The sequence below is a fragment of the Ochotona curzoniae genome, unplaced genomic scaffold (assembly GCF_017591425.1).
Source record: "Ochotona curzoniae isolate NIBS_2020 unplaced genomic scaffold, NIBS_Ocur_1.0 contig_3819, whole genome shotgun sequence".
Lineage (NCBI taxonomy): Eukaryota > Metazoa > Chordata > Mammalia > Lagomorpha > Ochotonidae > Ochotona > Ochotona curzoniae.
The window spans coordinates 36,010,614-36,031,297 of record NW_024466004.1 but is presented as its reverse complement, the minus strand read 5'-3'; the positions used below and the strand labels follow the sequence as shown (position 1 = coordinate 36,031,297).

General features: G+C 39.3%; 1 protein-coding gene across 3 annotated transcripts in view; it reads left to right on the top strand.

Moving 5' to 3' along the window:
* ME1 (malic enzyme 1) overlaps positions 1-20,684 on the top strand; it is a 168,405-nt gene that overhangs the window by 121,559 nt on the left and 26,162 nt on the right. For all 3 annotated transcript variants that reach the window (XM_040983693.1, XM_040983692.1, XM_040983694.1), the window contains one exon: positions 14,682-14,791. In XM_040983693.1, coding sequence (XP_040839627.1) covers positions 14,682-14,791 — 110 coding nt within the window. The remainder of the gene's footprint in view (positions 1-14,681; positions 14,792-20,684) is intronic.

Sequence of the window (20,684 nt, the reverse complement as noted above, 5' to 3'; positions counted from 1 at the left end):
TTAACTTTTTGTAAGTATTGCTTTGCCCTGCTGCTGGTTGAGCTCTGCAGTAGTTCAGGTCATACAGCATCATTTGTCATGACTTTCTTCACTTGAGTATTTCTTAAAGCAGAAAAAGCAGCGTTTTCAAAGCTAAATTTGTGCTCTTTCTGAATAAACCTGCTTCTCTTCCTAAAGTTTCTGAACTTTTTATATATCCCATTGTCTAGCAAGTTGTCCGAAATGAAAAGCTAGATACTTATTATTTCTTTTCTCCTCATCATTCCCTTCTCTTATTTCTTAAAGGTTTATTTTATTTATATTTGAATGGCAAAGTTACAGAGAAAGAGAGAAAAATGTCTTTCATCCACTGGTTCATGTTCCAGTGGCCACAACAGCCAGATCTGAGTTGATCTGGAGCCAGGATCCAGGAGCTTCTTCCAGGTCTCCCATGTGTATTAGGGTCCAAACATTTGAGCCACCATCTGCTGCTTTCCCAGGCCATAAACAAGGAGCTGGATAAGAAGTGGAGTAGCTGGAACTAGAACTATCCTCCTCATCCTAAATGTTTTTCAAATGCATCAACTCCCCCCAACTAGGCTGCAGCTCCAACTGGTTTGTGTGAGGACTGAGTATGAAGTGGGTAGGATCAAGCTGGATTACAACACCTGTTAGATCAGGAGGAAGACAGGGCTGGAAACAGAATGGACCCAGCAATTTCAACGACCAGCATGTGCATAAGCTGATTGGTGTGACGGATGGTGTTGGACTCTGTACTAGCAAACTCATGCAAGAATCAGGTCTGGAATCATCTCAGATAAAGTTTCTTTGGAGATCCCTCCAACTGAACTGCTGATCTTAGAACCCCAACCATGAAAAGACTGTCAGCCAGTGGACTCTGAATAGGTTTCATTGCGACTGGAACAGCGATATTGGCAGCAATCCAGAACTGATGAACTATCAAAACTGCTTGAGCAGGACCCTCGGAGTGTGCCTCACATTGGGGATCCTGGATGGATGGGAGGTTGGGTGGGGCTTTTCCCTTTGTTACTCCCTTAACCTCAGATACAGGGGAAAATGATAATATTAGTGTGGGAAACAATGGTATTACCCATTTTCAAAAAAAAAAAAAGAAAAGAAAAGAAAGTAGGAAGTACCATTACTCATGAAAGTATGGTATATTACATGTATGTAGTCCAAAGATCCTCAAATTTAATTGAGGCCCTTAGACTAGAGACAATAACAATATAATACATGTGTCATGAAATGGAAGAATAATTTGAACACCAGAAGGGAAGGATACAAAGCAAAAAAAAAAAAAAAAAAAAAAGATTGCATTACATTGTTTTGACATTGGTATTTGCATTACAACTTATTTGAAGTCTGTGAACTTGTTCTATCTGTGTAGATGAAGCAGATGAACAAGCCAGGAAGGAAGTTTTTAGAAAGAATTATCAAAGAGAGCAAAGGAAGATTGGAAGAGCTAAGGGAAGGCAACTGGGAAGGTAGCCTGGGGAGTGGGGGCTTCTTCAGGAAGAAAAAACCATCATCTACTAAGAAAAGCATTTCTTGTGGTAATAAACTCATCGGGGCTTCATATCTCCCATTTCTCCTATTTACTTGTGACTTTTACAGGACAGAAAAAAAAAAGTTGTATCTTGGTGCCTGGGTGTCATTGATTTTGCTTATAAAGCTGAATGTCCCTTAACGTGTTTGCTTATATCCTAAGAATTCCAAGTTTAAGTTTCATGTTTCCTATTTGCTAGCTAATTTCCTGAGCACCCTCAGGCTTTAGTACCTTGTAAAAAAAAAAAAGGAATAATTTAGAATAGATTATCTCAGAGAAGCAACTACAAATGTGGAGTAGAGGCAGTAGGAGCTAAGGTGTAACAAGTACCTGCATGGGCCCCATAGCGGAAATCAACACCATTAGGCAAATGATGAAGTGGAAGATACAGGTTCTGCAGAAGCAGGTGGATGATGTGGAAGACAGGACGATGAGGCACCTTCAGAAGGAAGTAGAGAGGGAAAGGATGGGCCCCAAAGCAGGCTGATGCAGAGAGGCTTCCTAAAACTTCTTAGAGTTTCTGTGACAGGAGCTGGACAGTGTTTAGGAGTGCATGGCTAAAGCCCCACCTAGGTTGAACGAAGCAGACAAAGGTGCTGAGGAGAGTGAGAAAGGCGCATGGATTATTGGAAATCGGTCCTTAAAAGATAAAAGAAATGGAACTCCGTAAAATCCAGCTTGGGGAACCCAAGCATACTGCAGAAGACACAGACAGGAAGTAAGAAGAGGTGGCTGGTAAACTGACGGTTGTTGAATGAGTCTGGGAACTCAAAGAGGTGGGAGCTGAGCTGGCAGTCCTATTGTGAAGGAAAGGAGGAACAGCTTGGACTGATGGAGCACAACTGCAGCATCAATACTGCCAAAGAAATGTACTCTCTAAAAGAAGACAGACATGAGCAAGAAATAAAGCTTCCTACTGGTAAATTCAAGCAAGCAGAAAACTGGGCTGAAGTTGCTGATAGATTAGTAGCCAAGCTGCAGGGGAAAATGCTGATTTGGAAAATAAACTGAAATGCACCAAACAGCAGCACCTCTGTACATAAATTGTGCTGGGCCAGACCCTGATCTAAATATGGGACACCCATGTCCCACCCTGCCACTGTTCTGCCCTCAGACCTGGACCCCACCTTGAGGCCCACTTGCTGAAAGCTGACAAACTAACCGCTGATCTTTAACTGGAATGGTGTTTCCTCATTTTACCACCTATCTGCTCTATCCTTAAACCCGATCAACAGTGTCTTTCCCCCTAGTCTCTGCCTCTTCCCAGAAATTCCAGAGGGACTTGATCTGAGCACCTCAGGAAATATTTAAGGAATGTGAACACAATGCAAAGTATTCCTTTTTTTGTTGTAACAATCATTTTGTAAACCATTCCAAACAATTTCACCCTTGGAGGCAGCAATCTAGTCCCTTTCTTACTTTTTTCAGCTTAATGCATAATGCCTTCTCCATAGAGGAGGGAAGAGAGGGCTGGGCCTGCCTTACTGACAGCCAAACAGAGCCCAGGGAGACTTCTTCTGTGGGGAATCTCATTGCTCTATACAAGGTATCAGCCAAACCAGGAAGAGGATACTAAGGGTTGGCCCCCAAAATGCACAAAAAGCCATGTAATTTTGTTTGCAGCTTGAAGATATCTTAGGACAGTGCAGGGTTTTTTTTTTTTTTTAATCTTTTAAAAAAAGTTTTTACATTTTTTCATAAGAAGTGACCAAGTTAAGATGGTAAGACCTCTGAGACCATATTTTTTTGCTTCAGCTCTGCCCCTTCCTGGCAGCTTGCAGAGTGATCATGTGTTGCTTGGGTTGAGGTGGCCACTTCATTGCCTTCCTGTCTCCTAAAAGAAAATTATGTTTTTGCCATTGATTTAGTCCTAGTCAACACATCTCCTCATTCTTGGCCGAGTCTGAAGCCCTACTTCTGGTAGTGCCATCTTTGTGTGCTTTGTCTCCAACAGTAGTAAAGAATTTGCATGTATAGAACTTTTAAAATTTGATATTATTTTGAAACCTTGCTTCTCTGGCCTTGAGGACCCTAGCCAGCCCTTCTGGCCGAGATCTCTTCACAAGCCTGGCTGGTGGGATGCTGGCATTGCCAAGTTTCTTTCCCCTCCACATTCCCATTTCGGGTGAGATTGTGATCTGTTAGTGATACATCCTGTAGCTTATTGACTTAAACTGCACTCTCCTTTTGTGGTGTCTTTGGGGCCTGTTGAGGGAAAGAAAAGTCAAAAAGTATAGCTTTTTTGATACTGAATATTGATAATAAGTATCTTTTTGAAATAAAGAACCAGTCCCTAAAAAAAAAAAAAGAGTAAATTTAAGCAATCATCAGAATTAATATACTCTGGATCTGGAATGCCACATAGTGTCATTTTTTTAATAAATCTTTTTTTTAAAAAAAACATTGAATCTCAGTAAAATTCAAAACATGCTTTATTATCCTGGATACCGTGATTAATTGCTAGTTTATAGTTAGAGAAAGACTAATCTCTTTCTACTAGTATCTGTCTACATACTTTTATAATGTATGGTGTGTTGAGTACTGTCTTGGTAGTTTTATGGTATTATAACTGCCTTACTTTATCTGTGCAATCTAGTTATAAACAAACATTTCACTGACTGATCACGTATGGGCCCTTAGATTCCACCTAGACCTTAGCACTTAATGAAAATCTGAACTAAAGTATGGCCCTTAATCTTGCTCAGCTCCAGTTTCGTCACGTGTAAAATGGATAACAATACCTTTTTCACTGGATTAATGAGACAATTAAATGAGTACCAAGTGCTTAGTAAATGCTCTATATATTGATTAGACCCTGAGGCAGAGTTTTGTCAGATTTTGCAGTGTCACAAATGCCTGGAGTCTTTACATGTAAATTTCATGGGTGGTATCCCTGTTACCTTTTAAAGCCATTTACACCCACTACTTTATGTGATATTTTGATCATAAAATACTAGGTTCTTTTCATAGTTATGTAGATTTCAATTGGCTAACTTCTGAGTGTTCTACTACTTATAATTTCATAGTTGCAAGGCTGGTTCAAACTGGAACAAAATATCCCTTCCATGGCTTTCTTGTATTATATGATGCAAGATACTTGTATCACAGAATGAATTTAGAATGGCTCTTTCTAAATCTCCAGGAGTTAAATCAGAGCTAACTACCAGGTACACAAAAGTCCTGAAATTAAAATTGATATACAGTATCCTCCTGGGGATAAGTCTAAAGTACAGTTTTGCAAATGATAAGGTATCCTGCGCACAATTTTACAATTTACTACCTGGTTATTCCCAGATTTCACTTAGGAAACATTATAAATTTATAGCCTGACCATACTGTGTCCTAAACATTGAAGGCAAACCATAGTGTGTGGACTTCATTTTAACCACAGAGAAATTGTAACAGGCTCCAAACCAGAGAGGCAAGTAAGTAGTAGGTCCGGGAATAGAACTGAAAGGGCTCTGATTCCTCCTCACATACAGAGACCGCAAAACTTTGCTCCTTCTGAGCATAATAACAGATTGTCTGACACCGCCAGACCACCAGTATATGACACATCAGGAGCTAACCATGGAATGGCACACTCCAGTAACATGTAATCTTCCTTCTAAAGGCGTGCTCTGAAAGCAGAGCAATAAGAAAGAGCCATTGCAGATACTACGTGATTATTTATGTTTGAGATATTTAATTGGTACCAAAAAAGTGTGCTCTTCTGCTAAGGGTATAGCATAAAGTAATAATTTATAACCATAAAACTGTGTTTACAAGTTCTTAATGACAGTTTTATAAGCCTTAGTAAAGCTAAGGAGGATGAAGAATAGCATCATACAAATATAAGGAGTAGAACATTTTTATGTTCCTTTCAAAAATTGGCTGCAATTTACTTTTTTTTTTTAATATCATTTTTTTTTTATTGTTGCTTACATTATATTATGTAGTACAGTTTTATAGGTGCTGGGGATCCCCCCCACCCCTCCCATACCCCTCCCCCCATGGTGGATTCCTCCACCTTGTTGCATAACCATAGTTCAAGTTCAGTTGAGATTCATTGCTTGCAAACACATGCCTAGCATAAAGTTCAGCGTCTTATTGTCCAGATAAGTTCAGTGGCCTCTTGGGGAGACCTTCTATGGTCTGAAGATAGGTCTAACAGAGTAAAGATCCAGTCAGTTAAAAGCCCCAACAAGGCCTCAGTATCATTATACAACATTATGGAATTAATTGACATAGTATTGGGTAAACAATATGTTAAAAATAATGCAAGTTCCATTCTTCGAAACATCTGGGTTGAGACAGTATCAATGACAGGTTCAAAAAATAACAAACAACCAAACAAAAAATTACAGGTTAAATCAAGGCAAACATGTGGTATCTAATCTTTTGGGATTCGCTCATTTCCCTTAGCATTATAGTTTCCAGTTGTGCCCATTTAGCCACAAAGAACTGCATTTTGTTTTTTTTAATAGCTGAGTAGTATTCCATGGAGTAGATGAACCAAAGCTTTCTTATCCAATCTTCTGCTGATGGACATTTCGGTTGCTTCCATGTTTTCGCAATTACTGATTGTGCTGCAATGAACATAGGGATGCATGTTGGTTTGTCGTAAAACAGGTGTTTTGGATATATTCCTAGGAGTGCTATTGCTGGGTCATATGGTATGCAGATTTTGAGTTGTTTGAGTGTTCTCCAGACTGATTTCCATAAAGGCTGTACCAATTTGCAGCTCCACCAGCAGTGGAGTAGGGTTCCCTTTTCCCCGCATCCTCGTCAGCAAGCGTCGTTGGTGTTCTTGTTTATGTGGGCCAATCTTACTGGTGTTAGGTGGTACCTCATCGATGTTTTAATTTGGATTTCCCTTATTGCTAGGGAGCTGGAACATTTTTTCATATGTTTGTTTGCCATTTGGACTTGTTCCTTTGTGAAATGTTTGCCCATTTCCCGTGCCCATTTCTTGAGTGGCTTGTTTGTTTTGGTTTTTTGGTTGTTTTGAAGTTCTTTGTATATCCTGGAAATTAGCCCCCTATCGCCTATATCGTGTGCAAAGATCTTCTCCCACTCTGTGGGTTGCTTTTTTACTTTGTTGATTGTTTCCCTTGCTGTACAGAAGCTTCTTAGTTTGATGAGGTCCCATTTGTTTATTCTGTTCTCAACTGCTATTGCTTTTGGTGTCCTTTTTAGAAAGTCAGGACCTACTCCTAGGTCTTGCAGGGTATTTCCTACATTTTCTTGCAAGAGTTTGAAGGTTTCTGGATGTAGGTTTAGGTCTTTTATCCATGTAGATTGGATCTTAGTGTATGGTGATAGATGTGGGTCTATCTTTTTGTTTCTACAGGCTATCAGCCAGTTGTCCCAACAACATTTACTAAAGAGTCCTTCCCACTTGCTTAAGCTGTCATTGGTCTTTTTGTCAAAGATTAATTGGCTGTATCTGTGTGGATTCCCTTTTGGTGCTTCTATTCTATTCCATTGATCTTCCTTTCTGTCTTTGTGCCAGTACCAGGCTGTTTTGATAACCACTGCTCTATAGTATGTCCAGAGGTCCGGGATTGTGATTCCCCCTGCTAATTTCTTATTTTTCAGGATGGTTCTAGCTATTCATGGTTTTTTGTGTTTCCAGATGAACTTTTGAATCATTGTATCCAGTTCCGTGAAGAATGTTTTGGGCAATTTGATTGGAATTGCGTTGAAAATGTATATTGCTTGTGGTAGTATAGACATTTTAATGATATTGATTTTGCCTATCCAGGAGCACGGGATGTTATTCCATCTTTTGAGGTTTTGTTCAATTTCCTTTTTAAATAGTTTGTAGTTTTCTTCGAATAGGTCTCCTACACTTTTGGTTAGATTTATTCCCAAATACTTCATACTTCTCTCTGCTATTTTGAATGGTATCCTGTTGGTTAGATCTTCTTCCATCTTGGTGTTATTTGCGTACACTATGGCTGTTGATTTTTGTTCGTTAATTTTGTACCCCGCCACTCTGCCAAACTCTCGTATAAGTTCTAGCAGTTTCTGTATTGAGTCTCCTGGTTTTTCTATGTATAGGATTATGTCATCTGCATATAGTGAAAGCTTGACTTCTTCGTTTCCTATACGTATGCCTTTGATTTCTTTTTCTTGTCTTATGGCCTCTGCAAGTACCTCTAGGACTATGTTGAATAGCAGTGGTGATAGTGGGCACCCTTGTCTTGTTCCAGATCTCAGTGGGAAGGGTTCTAGCTTTTCTCCATTCAGTATGATACTGGCGTTGGGTTTTTCATAAATTGCTTTAATTATGTTGTGGATTTTCTCATCTATGCCTACTTTGGCTAGAGTTTTTAGCATGAAGAGGTGTTGGATTTTGTCGAAAGCTTTTTCTGCATCTATTGAAACTATTATGTGGTTCTTGTTTTGCAGTTTTTGGATATGGTTTATAACATTTATGGATTTCCGAATGTTGAACCATCCCTGCATTCCAGGGATGAATCCTACTTGATCCGGATGAATGATCTGTCTGATGATTTTTTGAATTCTATTGGCTAGGATTTTGTTGAGAATTTTAGCATCAATGTTCATCAGAGAAATAGGTCTGTAGTTTTCCTTCTCTGATGGTTCTCTATCCGGTTTTGGGATTAAGGTGATGTTGGCTTCATAGAATGAGTTTGGGAGGGTTGCTTCCTCCTCTATTGTTTTGAAGAGCTTGTAGAGGATTGGGGTTAGTTCTGTTCGGAATGTTTTGTAGAATTCTGTAGTGAAGCTGTCTGGGCCTGGGCTTTTTTTCGTTGGGAGATCCTTGATGACTGTTTTAATCTCTACCTCGGTTATGGGTTTATTTAATTCTGCAGTTGCCTCCGGACTGAGTTTTGGTAAATGGTGGGAGTCCAAGAACTTTTCTATTTCTTGGTGGTCCTCAAATTTGTGGGAGTACAGTTCTTTGTAGTAATTTCTAATTATTTTCTTAATGATTGCAGTGTCTGTTGTTATGTTGCCTTTTTCATCTTTAATGCTGTTGATTCTCACTTTCTCTTGTTTTTTTTTGGTCAATCGGGCCAGTGGAGTGTCTATTTTGTTTATTTTCTCAAAAAACCAACTTTTTGATTTGTTGATTTTATGTATAGTTTTTTTGATTTCTATTTGGTTTATCTCCTCCCTTGTTTTGATGATTTCTTGTTTCCTATTGTGCGTGGGACTCTTCTGCTGCTGTTTTTCCAGATCCTGGAGGTGTGTGGTTAGTTCCTGTATTTGGCGTCTTTCTTGGGCCTTGACATGCGCTCCGATTGCGATGAATCTACTTCGTAGCACTGCTTTGGCGGTGTCCCACAAGTTTTGGAATGTAGTATCAGAGTTTTCATTGGTTTCCATGAATTTTTTGATCTCATCTTTAATTTCTTCTCTGACCCATTATTCGTTTAATAGCATATTGTTCAATTTCCAAGAGTGCCTATACTTCCTGGGGAGTTTTGAGTTGTTGATTTCCAGTTTCATCCCATGGTGGTCTGAGAGGGTACATGGTATGATACTAATGTTTTGGAAGTTGTTTAGATTCGCTTTATGTCCTATCATGTGGTCGATTCTGGAGAAGGTGCCATGCACCGCTGAGAAGAATGTATGGTCTGTGGCCTTAGGATAAAATGCAATTTACTTTTAATGGCTTTATTCTTTTTGTCATTGACTTCCAGAGAGCAGAGTGAGTTTTTGGTTTGTTTGTTGAGATTTTTATGCTACAACATACTTATTGTATGAAACACAAGTTAACTAACCTCCAAACTCTAAGTCTAGAAGTAGCCCTATTCATCATTACTATTTTATGTTGATCAAAATTGTTTATATTTACTCACATTATGGTATTTTGTCATATCTCAGACCTTCCTGTTCAGAATTATTTTTTTTTTTTCCTGAAATACACCCATTACAGTTCCTTTGATAAAATTGTTTTGGCTTTTATTTATCTCAAGTCCTCTTAATATAGAAGGGTAAATTTGTTAAATATCAAGAATGATAGTGATTGTCTCTTAGGCAATTGTGGGCCCTTATTGCTTATGGGCTTCTATTATTACCATAAAATTCTTGTCTTATGATTACAGAGTATTTATGTGTTATTCATTGCACTTGTGTTTATCACTTTATTTAATCCTGATAACAATCTTATTGCAACAGAAGAGTTACGAGTACACAGTGTGTGAGGACAAGAGCTCGTCTCAAGAGTCTGTGCTCTTAAAGCACCGTAAAACTCCAGCTGTCACAGCCATGTGGAGACTGAACCAACGGATGGAGTACCTGGCTTTGTTTTTCCCTTTCTATCACTTTGTCTTTCAAATACACAAATCTAAAACAAGCCCCACTATAACAGCTAAGCTATTACTCTTAAAAGAAAAAATAGGATATGACTAGTCATATTAAATATTTAAGTTATTATAAAACTGTCATAATAAAGTGGAGGATATTTTTGTGCAGAGATTAGTGGATATATCATTACTACCAGACTCTACTGAGCCGTACAAGCATGGGGTGCCTGTGTGTCCACATCATAGAATAGTCAGAAAGAACAAGTGTGCATGTCAAATACTTTGTATGTCTTAAATCTTAAAAACTAAAAGAAGTTGTCAATGGCAGTGGTAAAATAAAATAGAAAAGCAAGGAAACAGGATTCTGCTATAGTCAAAATAAAAACTGAAAATGATGTCATGAAACATAAATTATTAAATGATTTTGATATAGCTGGGTAAATTATATGGAAAACAGAAATTTTAATCTATCTTTTTTTAGATTGAATGCCTATTAATGAAAGTAATACCAAATATAGATTAACTGTTCTAAGTCCATTATACCAACAGAAATGTTTATTATTAGTTAAATATATGTGGCTAAAGCTATTATAAGCATGCTAATAAGGCAAAAACCATAAATTAAAATCGAGACATATTACTGTATAATATCTTAACATTCCATTGACAAAGCCAGGGGCCACACTGACTAATTGATTAATGTTGTTGGGCCTTTTGAAAAGTTTAATTTGTGAGAGTCTTCAGGAATGGGGTTGTGTCCCTTTCTAAATGAGCCAGAGGAGTACATGTGTTCATCTTCCACCATATGAGAAAGTCAAAGCCAAAGAGCCTCAATATGAGGTCAGGGCCATCTGCAGGCCTTGCTCTTGGTGGTCCACCTCCCAGAACTGTGAGCAATACATTTCTACCACTTAGAAATTATCATTCATGAAAAATTTCCAGCAGCCTCTTGGCTGCTGGTGGGCTTCAGGACGGGACGTCTTGCTCGGATCCCATACGCCAGCCACCACGTGCACGTGATGAGTTGGCCCCTGGCCTGCCTCGGAGCTCTGGGGTTTTAGTTCTTTGAATCGCTGCTTAGGTAGCTCCAGGTTGAACCCACAGTGCTTTTGGGATGTGACTCAATCCTAAAGATTCCCAATGATAGTAACTCTTCCTCTGAAGAACTTGTAATCACTGAACAATGCTGAGCACTGAACACCAGTTCGTGCAAAAGCTATGGCTCGGGGTTTGTCTAGCAGGATGTCCTATTACCTGACATGAGGATGGATCAGCAGAGGGATCACATTAGGCAGGGCCATGACATTAACTAGCATTTGAGAAGCATATCTGGGGGTAGATTGTGTGGGGTGTGTGTGGGCTAAACCGTGTGGAAATTCTAGCCCCACTGGTTAGCTCAAGAGTTAGAGTGGTGATGGACTAAGCTAGGTGTGATCAAGGAGCCTGCCATCAGTCACAGGTAAAGGAACCCGCAACCAACAGTCTGGACTGGTCTAGGCAGCAGCACCCAAATGTGCATCCTGAAAAGGGTGTGGGGTGGGCCATGCTGCAATGTTCACCAGCTCATATAAGGCCAAATGGAAGGCCAGACTGTGCCAAGATCTAGCCTAAAACCCAAGGACATGTATGGAAACTGGGTCTGGGAGTGAATCAAGTGGAGGAATTTGGGAAACTCCCTTGATAAATCATAGCTCCCGCTGGTGAACATGTGGTCCAGACATGGGGGTCGGACAAGTTGGGAAAAGTAGCTTCAACAGCTGGCTAATGTGTCTATTGGTAATGGAATGGGATGTACCGGGCAGGACTGAGCAAACCTTATCCTATGAGCGAAATTAGAAACCAGGTTGGAGCACAGGTCATGCTGAGCTAGGTTCTTGCACCTACTGGTCTGCATCAGTCAGGGATGCTAAGCCACAGTGTCTAAGGCAGAGGTCGGGACAGGTGAGGGGCTGAGCCAAGTTGAGTCAGAGCAACCACTGCCATGCATGTGCGTGATCTATGGCTGGGAACAGGCCCGGTTGGGGAGCTAAGGGGACAACAATAGCTGGGTTGAGTTTCCCACCAAGGGGAGTGTGACCTGAAACGAGGGCTGCGTTTTGAACGGGAAACGGTTGTAGTCTCCCTTGGCACAAGTGTGGACTGGGATTGGATGCACCAAGCTGGGCCAGATTCCAACACCATCTGGTGCTCTGGAGGACCAGGATAGATGTGGGATGGACTATGCTAGGTCTCAACCCTTACTGAGACATGTTTGAGCCATATGTGGGCATATGTGGACGAACCGTGGCTGGGCTGAAACATCCAACAGCAAGGACCAGATTGGGTCGAAGGCCAGTTAGGAAAAGCCACTGTTCCTGCTAGGACAGGAGGTGGACTGAGTAGGGCTGGCTCATGGATCCACTGGTATACACAAAATCTGGCCTTGGGAGAGGTTCTGATGGAGGAGCCTGGGCAGCAACTCCTCTGGCAGGACACAGACCCGGCAGGTCAGCACAAGAAGCATGATAGGAAACAGCCCAGAGCAGGCCATGGAAAGTATCCCACTGGCATATATTCCACATCAGTTGGGGGCAGACCAGGCTGAATCTGTCCACGTCATCCACTGGCAAGTCCAAGAACAAAATTAGAGTGGGTGAGAGTTGTTTCGGCTTAGCCACAGCATCAGCTGGCAGAAGCTGGCACTGGCGGCTAATTCTGTCAAGTTAAACCACAGAACCACCTGGAGAGTGCTTAATATGGGAATAAGAGAGACCTTGGAGGGAAATACTGGACTCTTCCCTCTTGGGTTACCATTCCCATAGGAGGGCATGAAAACTAGGACAGGGGCTAGGGTGGCGAGACAGAGGGGCACCCAACAACATCCGTGAAGGCTGGATTGTTGAGCTGGTTAGATGGAACTAAGCTTCAGTACTCGTCGACATGTATGAGAGCCAAATGGGATGTGGGACAGACTGGACTAGTCTGCTCTACAAACCGGCAAGCACAGGAACCAGGACAGACAACAGGCCTCATGGGGGCTTTTGGGAGTTGCCCCCACTATGCTGCAGCTCCCACTGGTTTGTGTGAGGTGGACAGAATCAGGCTGGACTGCAAAACCCTTTGGTTTGTGTGTAAGATAGGGCTGGAAGCAGAACTGACCCAGCAATTGCAAGTACCAACATATTGATTGGGGCGACAGGCTGTGCTAGACCCTATACTCTTATGCACACACAAGAGGACTTTAGCCACTAGGCTACCACGCCATCCCTATGTCTGAAAGAAAGATGGCCTCCTGGTGAAATTGTTAAATATGTTTTGATACTACAGTGCTGACCTATCAACTGTTGTCTCTACCTACAATGTCTGAATACACTTAATTAGAAGAATGATGGACTTGTTAGTGTTGTTGAGGGACTGAACTATTGTTACAATAGAGGGGAGAGATAGAGGAGAGTGCAAAGGGAAATCTCTGAGCCAATGGAATCAAATCATGAAAAATAAAGAAATTTTTAAAATCCTATCGCACTAAGACAGCTAAGGGGATCATGCTGTGGATCAGTGGCTGATGAAAGCAGTTATTACCGATTGTGACGAAGCTCCTGGCTAAAATTGACTCTTGTGGCCTTGGATGCTGTGTCAGTGATTTCAAGGGAGATGTTTAGAGAAAGGGGAAAACAAGGGGATGTGCAAGTGAGGAGACATAGCCTGTGCACTGCTGAAATAGCTGGGTTTTTGTTTTGTTTTTGTTTTTTAAATTTTGTTTTTGGTTTTTAAAGTTTCGTTCCCACATTTAAGAAACAGTTTGTCATGTCTTTTTCTGTGGCTGGCTGTTTCTTGCAATGTGATATTCTCCAGTTCCAAACATTATGCTGCAAATATTATGATTTCATTTTTTTGTATAACTGAATAATATTCTAGTATGTATATATGACACATTTTTTGTCTTTTCATTAGTTAATGGAATGCTTTTCTTACACACAAATTGATTAGCAAGAATCACAAAAGCAGAATGAAGATCTTAACTTACATTCCACAATGACCTTACATAAACTATACCATTATACCCAGACAGTGCTTTTTATCATGTTTTGAATACTTTACTTTCACTTTTCATTTCAGGTATTTTGTTTCTGCATTCCCAAGCTTATGCAACTACATCTCCACTTTTAACATTGTAACTATCCACTAAAAATTAATTCATTTGTTACCTCATCTGTAACTGGGGCTGAACCTGTTGTCTGTGCTCTAGACTCCTATAATAATGTATGCCACTTTCATATTTTTATGTATTTTACAGTTATCTCAAAAGGTTTTAACTTCCTAAATTTCAAATTCCTTTAGTATAGGGACAACGTTTTGGTCAGTTATTTTATTTACATATTAATATTATGTGCATTTCATTTAGTAAGCATGAAATAAATATTTGTCCAATGGATATTATATTACATATATGTACTTAGATATAAGGTGGTATTTTAAGAGAAAATGTTTGTGTTTTCCATGGGCCAATTCTAAAGGCTGGTCTTTTCTTAAGCATTTATTTCTTTCCTTTGAGAGACAAAATTAGTGACAGAGACATCTTCCAACCTCTAGTTCACTCCCCAAATGGCCATAATATCTAGAACTGGACCAATCCAAAGCTAGGGCCAGGAGCTTCTCCTCTCCCATTTGGTTGCAGGGGCCCAGCACTTGGCCATTCTCTGTTGCTTTCCCAGTTGGATTAGCAGGGAGCTAGATCAGAGGTAGAGCAGGTAGAACACAAACCTGTACCCATATGGGATGCCAGCACTACAGTTAGTGGTATTACTGGCTATGCTACTGCACCAGTCCCAAAGCTTTTCTTTAAAGGTTATTTTGTTCACCTCTTCCATTATCAATGTTTTGTTTTATAGATATGGCATGAATTGTCTTATTCAATTTGAAGATTTTGCCAATATGAATGCATTTCGTCTCCTGAACAAGTATCGAAACCAGTATTGCACATTCAATGATGACATTCAAGGTAAAAAAAAAATTACTGTTTATGGATCAAGAACATGTCTGAAATTATTTAATTAAAATGCAGAAACTTCAAGCTAACTACCTATTAGATGCCAGATATTATGGTTTATGATTTCATCTATTTTTTCTGACACAAGTCTATCATATTACTTGTAAACTATAGAATGAGCTTCTAGAAATAAAACAAAATCCCTAGTGATTATTGTTAAACAAGTAATGAAATATCTGAAAAATATTTATCATTGTTTAACAATCACACGCATATACTTTTTAATTTTCTAGGTAATAGGCTGTTTTTAAGTTTCCCTGAGTAAGAGCTGTGTGTAGGAAAAACATGCCACATTTTACTGCTTGTCTTCAATTATCTATGCTTAGGATTCTGCTTTTGTCTGAGCCATTTTTTTTTTAATAAAAGTCCTTCCTATATTAAAATCTTTTTATGATTATTGTTTTCCATGATACAGTTTTATAGGCATAAGGGTTCCTCCTGTCCTCTTGCTTTCCTCCCTTCCTCTTCTCCCCTCTCCTGTGTTATGACAGTAGTATAGTCCCTTAGTACAAGTTGAAGTTTAACTTTCTGATGTTTAAATATATTGTGACACTGTAAACATAGGCCAAGCGCTGTCCTTCCTTTTTAGCCTTTGAGATTCACACCCATTCAACCTCCCCCTTTAGCCCAGCTTATACCCCCTGTGAGAACTCTGAAAGTATCTTGGATCCTGTTTCACTCCCTGCAAATAGCAATAAAAACAGTGGCAGAGATCCTAAGGAGGAAGACCTAGCAACCTGAAACTTGATCACCAGTAGCCTTCACTTCACTTCCTGTGTTCTCTTACCTGAAGTCTCAGTGTCACTTAACTTCGTTGACTCGCCCTATTTCGTAAAATAGTCCCTTCTACTAGCATGCATGTCACAGGAGCCTGCTCATTGTTTTGTATGTCTTTGGCATTATAGGAGTGGAGGAACAGGCTCATCATTTTCTGTTTGGTAACAGGACAATTCAGTGCTCCACTGTAGACCATTCTCTTTTTTATAAATATTTGAGGATCTGTGTTTCAACCCCACACATTTAATTAGCAGATTTCTATCTCCAACCCAGGTCTAATTCCACATCTAAACACTCATATATTATTTAAAATTTTCTTTTGGATATCTCATAATTATCTCATATTAAACATACCCCAAATAAATTTGTATTTCCTGCCTAGATTTCACTTTCTTGTAATGTTCTCTTCAATGAGTTTCTGATAGTTCCCTCTTATTTTCTTTTTACATTTTATTTTTTCATTTTTAGTTGGGAGCCAGAAAGGAGAAGATGGGAGAAAGGCAGAAAGACAGTGCACATATAGTCAGCTGACTCACTCCCCCACATGACTGGGACAGCCAGGGATGGGTCAGGCAGAAGGCAGCAGCTGGGACATTAGTCCATAGGTCCCAGGGAGGGGCAGAGACCCAAATACTTGAAGATCATCTGTCGCCTTCCAAAGTGCAAATTAGCAGGAAACTGGAACTGGGAGGCAACAAAATTCAGGCGTAAACACTCCAGAATGAAATGCAGTATCCTGCTAAGTCGAATGTTCACCCCAGTAGCTTTGCCCACCAAATACATCTAAAAATTTTTTGTCTTGCAATAATTTTCCTCCATCATTACCATAATTACTGTTATCTTTCCTAAAAACTTGTCTTTTGTAAGAAATCTGCTCATATTTACTCTTGATACAAATCTAAGCACTAAGGCTTCAGCAGGGAACAAGAACTATTTTCCTTTTCCTGTAGAAATCAATTCATCCCTTCTATAAAATAATGGATATATCTGCACTTAAGATGAAAATCTGAAAATGGTCACAAATGTGGTTTTGTACACTTACCTGTCTCCAGACTCATTCTAGCCTTTCTCATTCCTGAAATGAGCCAGCCTTCTTCCTATTAGAAGATCTGTTCAACTGTTTGCCTTTCTTCCTGGAATAGTCTTCCCTCCCCTCTTCAAATCTGACATTCTGCAGAAAATCCTTCTTATGTCTTGGCCAGTTCTACTTCATGAATTCTGATAGCGTTCTTTATATTTCCCCTGTGGTACTTAGCACAGAAGCAGTTTTCTATGATAAGTTTTTTTTAAAAAAATAGTATTTCTCTCCTCTACTAAATTTTAAGCAATCTAAGGCCAAGGAATATAGGTGTTTTTCTTATTACTGTATCTCTTGTGATTAACACAATGCTTAGCCCAGACAGTTGCTTAATGTTAGCAGAATAAATGAGTGAAATATGACAGAAGCAAGGGTTGGCAATTTACAACTTGTCAGCGAAATCTAGCACACTGCCGGCTTTTATGAGGTCTTTCCAAAACACAGCCATGCCCTTCTGTATATGTACTGCTTACAGCTGCTTTCATGGTACAACAGCAGGATTAAGTCTGGAGCAGACACCACATGTCTCATAACCCTACAGTATTTATTCGGTGGTCCTTTATGAAGGAGTTTGCCAAATGTTTGTCTAAAGGATCAACTCTAAAGGAGAGGAAGAGAGATGAACTAAGGAGTTATGTTAGCTAAGGTAGATTATATTGTGGAAAGATCGTTCACATTGTCTTCAGAAAGGAGAAAAAGATAGAATTGGAGCAAATCTGAAGGCTATTGCCATAGGTTCTCTAGGCAAATGAAGATGGTTCCTTCTAGCAAGTGCCAGGGAGATGGAGGGAAGTGGACTATTACTTTTTGATGGTGAGGAGGAGGCAAGAATGAAACATGGGTTTTGTCTAGGAGAAATGTAAGAAGGCAATGTAGTTAGAGAAAATGAAAAGCATAATTATATCTAGAGGTTAGAATTACAGATTCAGAAGACAGGCTGATTTGCTTTACCCCTCACTAGCTGTATATTTTGTTCAGTTTATTTAATCTCTGTATTTTCATTTTGTCGGCTATAGGAAAAAGTTGCAGATTTTATTACTTTTTGTTTGAAACAATAGGATCTAAAGTTTGAGGAGAATAAAAGAGAACTTATATGGAGATGTAGATAGTCAATTGAGTGTGAAACACAAAAGAATACAATCATTGGATATTGAGAATGCAATTGAAATTAAACATATTAATTAGGTTAATACAAACTGACCCAAGAGGCTTCTGATCAAGGGTTGATTTTTTGTTTCATTTGAAAAAAAAAGAAATTAATCATCTTACATGAATCATTATATCAGATAAAACACTTTAAATAGACAAGATGTACAGTGTTCTTTATATTAGATATTTTAGGCTATTTGTGCAAAGGAGGGAGAGTAGAATGGAAAGCTGAGGGTAAAGTGATGACCATGATACAAAAGGTAAAAAAAATGAAGATCCAAGGTTTAGAATTGTTTACATTATTTAAGCTTTGCTTTACTCTTTTTTTATATTTAATTTCCTTTTGAGTATTCACTTATAAGAAATGAATACTTGGAACAAAAAGGTGTACCTTGAAATTATTAGCCAGTTTAAATATGTGGCAAGCATAGCTTGAGGTTACTGTGTAGGCAGGGTGAATACAGACACTGAATTTACAGACCAGTGTCTTTAAATCTCTTTAAATCAATTCATTTCGTAGTGGTCTACAAATAGCTACCAGTAAACTGTTGAACAAAAGTATACCTTCCTTTCTTCAATACTGTGTGTCTCTTGATTGTGCGTGTCTCAGAGAAATGTCCATTTAAAGAGAAAGACCAGCATCGCGGTTCTCAACATTTAGCCTAGTGCCCTAGACATTGGTTAAGATCAGAGAAATTGGGTTAAATATCTATCCCTGTCTGGCCCACGTATTGGTTTCAATCCCCAGCTTGGGGGATGTGCATTTGAGTTGCTGCCTCCTGGCTTGAGTCTTTTCCAGCCCTGACCACTGCAGGCATTTGGGAGAATGAACCAACCGATGGAGTATCTCTGTGTTTCTGTCTCTGCATCTGAAACAGATCTTTGTATTTAAGGGATTAGTCTGTATAGGAATCAGTTCAGTTTAAGAAAAGAAATGCTAAATCCAAATCATCAAACAGAAAAAGTAATTAGGAATCAGGATCATAATTTCTGTTAACCAAAATTAGGAATTAAGAGACCAGGGACAGATGTTCTTCAGAATTAAAATCTAGAACACAGAAATCTGAGACAATATCTAAATCAAGGTCAATTACAGTGAGTTGTTAAAGACCTCTGGGGATTCACAGCGGAATAGTTCCTCCCATTAGGTCCCCGCTATGGAGACATTACATAGGTAGCTTTTTACCCCAATTACCTGGCCCAAAATGTGATCTGCACATAGTTAGTCTGCTCATTTTTACACAGGAAATTTAAGGTTATTATTGCCTTATACAACAAAAAAATATTTAAAAAATATTCTTAAAAGATGTATACTCTGTGCCTAGAGAAAACCTTTGGTAAGTTATTAAGGTTCTGACTAGAAATAACCAAGGCATTTGTACATTTCTTCCTACCAGAATTGTGTCCTTTTAAGATATATTTCCTCCATGTATTCTTTTTCTACCTTTTTAACCTCCTATTTTTACCATTATGCCCGCAGATGTAATACTTTCCCCACTGTGGGCACAGAAATTGCATTCCAGTGCCAATGAAAATAATTATGCAGCCATCTCAGCCGTACTATGTAAATAAATGTTTTTCCACTAGACCCTTATGGGAACATTTTTCCTTTTTTTGACATATGAATTGCTTAAAGATTTTATACTACCAAAAATATGCCTAAATTTTCTGTACTAGTGATCTAAATCTATGTTAAATATCAAATGTTTTGGATAGAAATTGATTTTAGATCTTTAAGACATTTTCTAGAGAACCTTCTTGTCAATTTCTTTGGATATTTTCTCTTACACTTCTAAGATCCCATGAAAAGCTTTGAACAGTCTCTCCTGATATTAGCTTTCTGCCGTATTATTTGAGCTGAATGGGAAAATATTGGAACCTCAATGTTAAGCATGTAAATTTTCATTTATTCCTGCTGTCTGTCCACTAGTTGTGCCTGATATCTTACAGTCCAAGGCCTCTCTTGATGTATCTTCAGTTTAATTGTTTCAGACTTCAAAAATATTGCAGGGTCACCTAGCATTGGAAGAAGAAACAGATAGGAATTGCCACTACTTTTCAACAGGCTAACTTCCTATTTTTAAATATTTTATCTCCACTTCTAGAAGCATGAGTGCCTTTTACCAATAGACCTTGTGAGAGTTTTGCTGCCTCAATATGATCACTTCTTATCATTCACCATGCTAGCTAGACATTGAGCTTATTCAAGTCTGCTGAGCTTCCATTTCCCAATTAGAAACCTAGCTGCTAAAATTTTGCTGCTACCTGCTTTAAGTCTCATTGACTTTAAAAAAAAAAAAAAAGCTGGGCCCAGCATGGTGGCACAGTGGTTAATGTCCTCGCCTTGCATGCCCGGCAGCCCCACTTCCCATCCAGCTCCCTGCCTGTGGCCCGGGAAAGCAGTCGAGCACGGCCCAAAGCCTTGGGACCCTGCACCCGCGTGGGAGACCCGAAGAGGCTCCTGGCTTCGGATCAGCATAGCATCAGCCGTTGAGCTCACTTGGGGAGTGAATCATCGGACAGAAGATCTTCCTCTCTGTCTCTCCTCTCTGTATATCTGCCTTTCCAATAAAGAAAAAATCTTTAAGAAAATAAAAAAAGCTGTTTTCTGTTGCTTTAGCAGCATTTGGTGGAATACTTATTATGTAGTCAATCTCCTATTTTAAAGAGTCCGTGTTGTCTCTGTGTATCTGCATGTCTTTTTCCTGCCTTTTTCAACCTCCTGATAATTCCTGAACATCTTTCCCTAGTCCCCCAGCACAGGTGCTCCAGTGATGGTTCTGTTGCCTGGAGCGCAATTAAGAGACTTTCATGATAGGATCCTGCATTTTAATGTTTTAT